The sequence below is a fragment of the Prunus dulcis genome, chromosome 6 (genome assembly GCF_902201215.1).
Source record: "Prunus dulcis chromosome 6, ALMONDv2, whole genome shotgun sequence".
NCBI lineage: Eukaryota > Viridiplantae > Streptophyta > Magnoliopsida > Rosales > Rosaceae > Prunus > Prunus dulcis.
In genome coordinates, this window is record NC_047655.1 from 13,829,568 (window position 1) to 13,838,934 (window position 9,367).

The following is a 9,367-nucleotide window of genomic DNA, read 5'->3' on the forward strand; positions in this document are numbered from 1 at the left end:
ACGAGTGAAACAATTGGTCGCGCAAAGTCTTTCTTCACGCTCTTTGCGCGACAGATTGTGCGCGACGAATTTTCTGTCGCGCTTGAGTTTGTGCGACTAAATGTAACTCTGCGCGACGAAATTGTCTTCGTTGCACAAATTGTAAAATTTAGTAGTGGGAGAAATAACACAATCTGACGTGATGGTCAGTTTGCTTTAGTAGTTAAAAGGTATTTTGGGAATTAGACGACATGGAAGCACAATGTCCTGCCCTAAACCAAGAACGCAAAAACCCAAAAACATATTGGATATCCATCTTTACTTGTTTATTTTACTAGAATTTTTCGAGTACACAGACAGAATTTCAAGGGGGGAGTAAAAACATGCATCTTTCTTTACACTCCATCGGTATTTAACAATGTATAGTGAAATCTACTGAATGCGATCATGGGAAAGGGATTTAATAAACCCATCTAAGCTGATGACGTTCTTTCTCTTTAAAAACTGGGAGTACCAGTGAGCAGAGAGTTTCGGTTGTCTTCTTAAATCGGGGTCATCCAAATCGATGTAGTAGAGGCCGTAGCTCGATTCATAGCCGTCCAACAGCTCAAGGGAATCCAAGAAGGACCATATAAAATAGCCTCTGACGTTGGATCCATTCCTTCCAAAGTAAATATTTCATAGCATCCATTAGTAATTTAAAAACAGGTATTATATCTTTCCGCATCTCATAAACACCTTTATTTGGACTTGGCCAGTTAGCCTTTACAAAATGGAGAGAACATGATAAATCATATAACCGTCGGCTTAAATTATAATCGACAGAAAATAGGTATACCTTACAGCTTCAAGCAAATTTTGGATGTGTCCGTCCAAATATTTCACCCTTGGCCAATCCTCTAATGATGAATTGCGTCGAGTTCGTTGACCTAAAATATATTGGATGCCAGACTTTTTTCATTAAAATTTCATCATTTTGAAGAGTTTAGTTGTTTTGTCTTTTTGCTGCGTTATGTTTTCTCACATTATATATGTCTTCATATAAATGCACTCTAGCAGTACTTTGATTAAAATTCACTATTTAGGATAGAGAGAGAGAGAGAGAGAGAGAGAGAGAGAGAGAGAGAGAGAGAGAGAGAGACCATTTTCTTGGATATATATTGGAGGATTTCCATAGTTTTGCTTGACATATTCCAGCAGTCGTTGCAGGCCCCAGGGAGTTATTGGAAACTGAAGTCAAAGAAATCGATCAGTAATAAGGCTCTGAAATTAACCCCATAAGCAGTGAATTGATTACGTTCAAGCTTCTACCTCAAATGTTGTATCATTTTGTAGACCTGCATGTGAAATTAAAGAAAGTTTGAAAGCTATCACATGAACAATGCACAAATATTCCTTGCACATGAGCAATGAACAAAAAGAAGAAATGAACAATGCACAAACAACCATCACAAACACAACAAATGAACATTGTGATTTCGAAATATCTTCATAGAGGCTAATTTTGTTTATGATATGCTTTTCAGCATATTTCGGTCATTCATATCATATTTGGGACTACGCACTCCTTGCCTTTGCAGTGTCTGCTTGAAGTGCTCAGTTTTCTAGGTTTGCGTTGTACTTTTATTTTTAGTAAAAAGGGAAAAGGAAAAGAAAAGGCCATCAGCATGGTACAGAAAATTCACAAATTTGAACAGAAAAAGGCATCTGTATACATACTACATCAGTTTTCTCCCTACACAACATGCATCCTTTAAAGAAAGGACATCCCAGTAAAATATTTCTAACATAATCTCTCTTTATTTTTTCTATCAACGCTACTGGCACATTGTAGGGGACAAGGTGTCACGCAAGCAATGACGTTGAGATTGGTTTTGATTCAGAGTGGGTAAAACGGATAATGGACTGCTTAACAACAGTCATATTTTCGGTGCTCTGGAAAGGTAATCCATTCGGGCATGTTATTCCTCAGAGAGGGTTAAGACAAGGGTACCCCCTTTCACCATACCTATTTTTAATGTGTGCTGAAGGCTTTTCAAGGATGTTGCAGGATGCTGAAAGGATAGGGAGTTTGCTTGGGATTTGAATTGCTAATGGAGTTCCATCAGTTGAGTCATTTATTCTTTGCAGATGATAACATTCTCTTTTTGGATGCAACCAAAGAGTCATGTGAAAACAGTGAATAATATATTTCAAGTGTATGAGGAGACTTCCGGGCAGAAGATCAACTTCACAAAGTCGGCTTTAACTTTGAGCCCAAATGCTACTGCTGTTGAAAAACAAAGTCTTGGATTTGCTGGAAATTCCGTTGGTGTCTTGTCATGAAAAATATTTAGGTTTGCCTATCGTGACGGGCAGGGGAAGAAAGCAAATTTTCGAGATTGTCAAAGATTGAATTAGAAAACGAATTAGTCGGTGGAAGGAAAAGCTCTTATCTAGAGCTGGTAAAGAGATCTTGATTAAAGCTGTGTTGCAGGCTATGTCCACCTACTCGATGAGCTGCTTTCGGATGCCTAAGGGAATGTGTAAGGAGCTTCATGGCATGATGGCTAAATTCTGGTAGTCTGAGAGTAAGAATATGTGAGATATTCATTGGACTAAGTGGGAAACATTATGTGTGAGCAAGCAGATTGGAGGATTGGGATTTAGAGACCTTGAGGCTTTTAATCAAGCTCTCCTTGCAAAACAAAGTTGGATATTATTTTTTAATTGTAATTCCTTCACAGCGAGAATTTTTAAGGCTTGATATTTTCCGCATTGTAATTTTCTAGATGGGAGGGGCATCGACCCTCACTTATTAGGAGTTCGTTGATATGGGGTAAGGATTTGTTGAAGGTGGGTTTGCTGTGGAGAGTGGGAAATGATGAAGATATATAGGTTTATCAGGATCGTTGGGTGCCTTTACCAATGAATTTCAAGATTATCTGAACGCCACAATTTGATGCTTCTATGAAAGTATGTGAGCTGTTTACTACAGCAGGACTATGGGACGAGGAGTTACTAAAAGCTAATTTTTGGGAACAAGAAGTGGAGGCTATCCTCCAAATTCCATTGGCTTCAAATAATAGAGAGGATAAATCAATTTGACACTATGATCGAAGCGGTAAATACTCAATTAGAAGTGGTTATATGGTTGCATGCATGAAGAAACAGTGGGAAAATGGCATGGAAGGGTCCTCGGTACAAGATGAAAAATTGTTATGGAAAAAATTGTGGAGTTTGCAGGTGCCTAATAAGATCATATTCTTTCTATGGAGATGAATATGGGGATTTTTGCCTAGCAGACAAAACCTTTACCATAGGAAGATCTTGAATTCTCCAATATGTCCACGTTGTGGGAAGAAAGTGGAGTCAGTTATTCATGCAATATGGGCTTGTAATGAAGTGAAGACAATATGGTCTTTTTCACATTGGAGTGCATGTCGACATGAGTGGAGAATCTGGTGGAAGATATCAACTGGCAACGACGAGATGGTAATAGGGTTGCTCATGTGCTAGCTCAATATGGGACTAGGAACGCTGGTTTTTCCACATAGATTGAGGAGGAGCCATTATGGCCGATTTCTTTGCTTTTTGCAGATTTAAAAGCCAATGGCTTATTTTGTGTACGATGGCAAGTGGAAGGCGCTCATTTTCCTTTAGCGGATTTTCCTCTTTTTTGGGGGTTTTTTTTATGCTAAAGGTTTTTTTATAGAGGCCCAAGCCTGCACATCTTTTTGCCTTCTTTTCCGTGTATTATGTTGTTTGGTTATTGAATAAAATTCCTTTCATTAAAAAAAAAAAAAAAAAAACTTATATAATATCTCAACTGGTGGATACATGCATTAGACATGACATTGAAATATTAATAATGCATATGCACATTATCGACATGGTATCAAGGAGACAAAGAAGCTAAGGGTGGCAGAGGAGGCCTTGGCCGAAGCCAACGAAAGTGGAGGAGGTCACTGCTGCTCATACCAAGGCGGTGAAGGAGTACAAGGCTTCGGATGAGTTCAAGAACCTTGTACTTGATGGGATGGTGGAGAAGCAATTTGGCTGGGATAAGCTTGTGGTGAGGTTCAATCCTATAGTAGAGATAAACTTTGACACCAACAGCGTTCCACCTCCCATCCCTCCTGGCAAGGAATGGATGTTTACTTCCCCATCATTTGCTGATACAGCTATTTCGCCCAATCATGAAGTTGATGCTAGTGTCGAAGATAGAGGTGGCAATGAAACCAAAGACATCGAGCAGATTGCTGAAGAGGTCCAGGGCATGGATGCCGAAGCCAGAGGGCTTGTATGTTTTGTTTGCGTATGTAACATGTAATTTATTTAAACAGTTTGAGAGTGCCGATAGTACTCATTTTTGTATAGATGTGTTGCCCTGCCATAAGGCGGAGTTATTTTGGTATAAATTGTTGTATAGTTTAACAAATGTCTTGTTTAAATGACAATCGTCCGTGTGTGCCAAAGGCAGTTGTATTAGTAGAAATGAGTCAAGGTCAGGCGGTTCATTAAGTAAATACCAAAAAGCATAAGTATATAAGAAGCTTGTTAAAGCGTAAAACATAAGTGTCGAAGGTAAGATCCTTTTAGTGTTTATTTGTAATAATACTTAAGGTAATCAGCATTCCATGGGTGAGGTAGGGGCTTGCCGTTAGAACCACGAAGCTGGTAAGTACCGGGGCGGCAGACATTAATGAGTTCATAGGGTTCTTCCCAAGTTGGGTCGAGGGTACCTTCGGCAGAGTTCTTAGTTGCCAATGAAACCTTGCGCATGACCTAATCTCCAGGTCTGACGGCACAAGGCTTCACATGAGAGTCGTAGTACTTGGCCACGCACTACTTGTAAGCGAAGTTATGCATGTTGGCTTGGTTATGTAACTTGTCAATGAGGTCCAGGTTGAGAGGCAACTACTTGTCATTGGCTTCGGCGTCATATGCTGACATTCGATAGGAAACCCGGCCAATTTCTACTGGGACTACCGCTTCAGTGCCAAAGGAAAAAGAGAAGGGTGTTTCTACAATAGAAGTGTGACAAGTTGTTTAGTACGACCATAAGATCTCTAGGAGCAGTTTAGGCCAAACAACCTTGGACTTTGTCAAGCTTTGTCTTCAAAGTCTTCTTGATGATCTTGTTAACTGCTTCGACCTGTCCTTTAGATTGGGGATGGGCAGGAGAGGCGAAGCAAAGGTGGATCTTGAGGTTTGAGCAGAATTGGCATTATCGAATTGCTTACTGTTGTCCGTGATGGTTGCCTAGGGTATACCAAAGCGACAAATGATATTTTGTCAAACAAAGTTTTTGACAGGATCTGCTATGATGGTAGCTAGGGCTTCAGCTCCATCCCACTTGGTAAAATAGTCTACGGCAACGGCATACTTGACCTGGCCCTTTCCCTCTGGCATAAGTCCAATGAGGTCGAGTCCCCACTGTGTGAATGATCATGTCATTGGTGTTAACGGTTCGGCAGGGAGTTGAGGGATGGCAAACCTTTGACATTTGTCGCATTTCTGGGTGAAGACCTGGCCATCTGTATGTACAGTAAGCCAAAAATATCTCTGCCTAATGACCTTATGGGCGAGAGATCGAGCACCAGAATTGTTGCTGCAGATGCCATCATGGATCTACCGAAGGAGATAGTTGCCTTCTTCTAGTGTGAGGCACCGAAGGTTGAAGAGGCTGAAACCGTGATTGTATAAGGCTCCATTAATAATTAGGTATCAGGCTGAAAGGTATCGAATGTGATGTGCTTCAGCAAGGTCGCAGGCAATGTTTAATTCTGTAGGAATTGGAATGTGGGATCCATCTATGTTGCATTGTGGTTAATGGTGCAGATGGCAGCCATTTGTGTGCTGGGTGCCTCTAGTAATTCAACGTGGATCTTACAACCGAGGCTTGGTCCACGGACAAAGACAACCTTGTCAAGACATCAGCGTGGCTGTTTTCAGAGCGTGGGATCTTATTGATGTGATAAGCATTGAAGGTTTACAGCAACTGGTGGGCATACTGGAGGTATGTTATCATGGAAGTGTCTTTGGCAAGGAAGTCATGATTGACTTGATGAACAACCAGCTAAAAATCGCTGAATATCTGAATCTATCTAGCCCCATGTCTTTGGCTAGCTAAAGACTGGCTAATAGTGCTTCATATTCAGCCACGTTGTTGGTGGTCTGAAAGTTGAAGGGCGTACTCCAGAACCACCTTATCTAGAGAAGTGAGGACCAAGCCTGCCCCACAAGCTTGGGAGTTGGAAGATCCATTGACATGAAGGGTCCATAATGGCTCATTGACGTCAAAGTTGCGTGCAGCAACAAGATGGACGAGATTCGGGGTTGGCATAGGTTCAGCAATATTAGCGGTGGTCCTAGACATAGAAAATCACTATATAATATACACATATATATATATAAGCAAAAACTTACTCATAATCTTTATTCCCGAGTCTGCATTAAAGTCTCTCTTTTCCTTCTTTAAGACGCTAGAGTAGTCCTTGGCGTATAATGTGTTATAATAATTAATTCCCAGGAAGTCACACGAACCCTTCACACTTCGGGACTCCAAACTAGTAAAGGCAGGAAGTCTAGAGCCTGCGTTCTTTTTCATTACATCAGGGTAATCTCCAAACACCAAGGGATTCAAAATCCTACGGCACAAAACAGATACACGATAATTACACTTTGGATGATATCACATTTGAAGACAACTAATAAATTATCAATATTCATTGATGGATCCCTTAAATAAGCTTATTTGAGGGATACCCTTGTAGGGCCCGTTCCGCATTGTATATATATAGAGTCCCGCACAGTTAACACTATTTGAGGAACATCATGTTAGGCACCATTTCACATTATATTTCAAACAAGCATGTATGTAGATTAGAAGATAACTGTTACATAGAGAGAGAGAGAGAGAGAGAGAGAGAGAGAGAGAGAGAGAGAGGTGGAATTCCACAATTCCACTTTTTATGTCAGTTTCATACTTACCAACCAGTATAAAAGTCGAGGGCTCTTTGGGCCGCAAGTTCATCTTCAATGGTTTTTGTTAGAGGAACAAACCAATAGGCAAATACATTGATTCCTACAAATCCATGTTGCTTGTCCTGCATCCCAAAAATTTCATTACATTGATCAACATTTATTTTTCTGTGAGAAGTCTGCTTTTATTAGGAGCCTTAATGTTACTAGTAGTCTTTGTTTTATTAGGCCTCTGGTATCTTTCACTTTCTTTATCTTTTAGTTTATGCAAGTCTGTATTGTCTGCTTTTTGAATGGTCGTATCTTTATCACTACATAGTATAAGTAGGAGGGCAACAATCTATTGCAGAGTAGAGGTACAAAAAGAATTGCAAAAATAGTTGTGAAGTCTTCTCTGCTATTTGTCTCTTGATCTTCCCATTTCCCTTCAATTTATGTTTTTGTTTTTTCGGCTTCTAACTATAGTCTTACTTGTAAAGGTTTGATGTTCTTAAATTAAAATCGAAAGGCCTAAGTGACAGTAGCAGTGGAACTTTTGTATAACCGTTGGATTTCACGACATAAAACATTTGAGGATTGTATTCTTAACTATCACAAAGATAAAAGGTTTTATAATTACCTGGTACTTTTTCTTGTACAATCTAGCTGCCGATGCATGAGATAGCAATAGATGATGAACTGCAATGTATGGCTCTACTGAGGAGTTACCCCTAGAACAATTCACACCAAATGGAGCTGAACACCGTTGTGGCGGAAGAAATCCAATATCATAACCCCCAAGTGAAAAAACATTAGGTTCATTCATGGTAGTCCAATACAGAACTCTGTCGCCAAAAGTTTTGAAGCATACATCTGCATATGCTGTGAAGTCTTTTCTGCAGCCATAAAATTGTTTAATCACATTCGTTTTGTTTCGTCTTGATGCATTAAATTTACAAACAAAAGGTAAGAAACTATACACAATCTCTCGACCAACCCATCCTCCATACTCATCTTCAAGTGCTTGTGGGAGATCACTGTGGTGTAAAGTAACATGTGGCTGAATTCCTGCTTGAAATAAAGAATACTAAGATCAGTGATTTGGAAGTGGCATTTTTGTTTTTAAATCCCAAGGAAATTGTAAAATTAATGTAGATAGTAACCATTGCTGATTAGTTCATCAATAAGATTGTTATAATATTGTACACCCTTCGGATTCACAGGTCCTTTTCCATCTGAAAGAAAAAGAAAATGAAAATTTAATACTTAAGTGCGACAAGAATAAAAGAACCCTAAGAACCGGAAATCGCTTCTTGTAAGTTTAAAATGAGTATCAATTGGATGATCATACTTGGGATAAGTCTTGACCATGAGATTGAAAATCTATACGCCTCTAAACCCGTATCCGCCATTAGTTTGACATCTTCCTGCAATTGTTTGAAAGAACTTGATCATGTGATGTGTATTAGTTAGCATCAATGCCTTTTTGATTAGCTGTTTTGGTAATGAATCTTGTGATTGCATACTTGTAACACATATAGGATGATATGGTTTCGTGCAAAAAGAAAAGAAGAAAAACAGTGGACTAGTAAATGAAAGGATTGCCAACAAAAACTAAATTCAATTTCATTAGTTATATACCTTGTATTTGTGATACTCATCACACGCTACATCTCCAGTGGCTCCATCAAAATTCCCTGAAAATTTCAGTTAAGAAATATCACTTGGCTTGCAAACTGAGAAAATTACGTACAAGAGCTAAAAAAGCTAGCTAACCAGCATGAGCAAATGTGTCCAAGATGCTTGGGGTCCTCCCATCTTCGTCTGCAGCACCTTCCACCTTTTTCCATGTAGATTTTTGAACCAACCCAACCCCATTACTTGATCAGCTTCTTCTCTTGATCTTGTTTCAATTGATAAAAATAAAATAAAAAATTAAAGAAAATTAAGAAAATTCACCTGATAAGCAGAGGAGGAAGCACCAAAAACAAAGCCCGGTGGGAAGTCATCTCTGCTAAAGTTATCTGTGCCTGAAGAAAATTTTATGAGAAGAAAACACAGCACAAGTGAAACTTTCAACATTAATTCCAACTGCCAAACTCACTGCTTATTGCTTAAGCCAAGTTCAACTTATTATATGGAATATCTTTTGAGAAAATTAGAAGGCAAACTTACACTTACAAAAAGAGATTTGAGTGGCCACCCTTTACCTCTATCCTTACTTCAGTTGACCATAACGTTCCATGTCGGTCATAACGCTCCACGTCGATATTCCAGTAAACTCCAATTTTTGTTTTTGTTTTTTCTTGGAATGTCACGAGACTCCAATTTTTTATTTTTTCTCCCAAATCTTGTTCCTCGACAGTCCTCGTCCCCATTTTAGAATTTGTTGGCTTTTTAAGTGTGAACTAACTACATTGGTTGGCTTTTATTGAAATTATTT

At 39.2% G+C, this 9,367-nt stretch overlaps 1 protein-coding gene across 3 annotated transcripts; it reads right to left on the bottom strand.

Annotated features, from left to right (window-relative positions):
- Positions 1-261: 261 nt before the first annotated feature.
- On the bottom strand, positions 262-9,095 carry LOC117630785 (beta-glucosidase 11-like). 3 transcript variants are annotated; one of them, XM_034363560.1, is made up of 13 exons: positions 8,884-9,095; positions 8,701-8,764; positions 8,566-8,621; positions 8,276-8,351; positions 8,088-8,159; positions 7,905-7,992; positions 7,565-7,820; positions 6,955-7,070; positions 6,391-6,611; positions 1,291-1,316; positions 1,122-1,209; positions 818-908; positions 262-640 (listed from the first exon to the last, which is right to left on the bottom strand). In XM_034363560.1, exons 1-13 carry the CDS (start codon positions 9,004-9,006, stop codon positions 412-414), a joined length of 1,506 nt encoding a protein of 501 aa, XP_034219451.1. In that variant the 5' UTR covers positions 9,007-9,095; the 3' UTR covers positions 262-411. The 3 variants fall into 3 exon arrangements, with proteins under 3 accessions (XP_034219451.1, XP_034219452.1, XP_034219453.1); XM_034363561.1 differs by lacking the exon at positions 8,701-8,764 and having other exon boundaries at positions 8,884-8,995; XM_034363562.1 differs by lacking the exon at positions 1,291-1,316 and having other exon boundaries at positions 526-640; positions 8,884-9,089.
- Between the last annotated feature and the right edge of the window lie 272 nt (positions 9,096-9,367).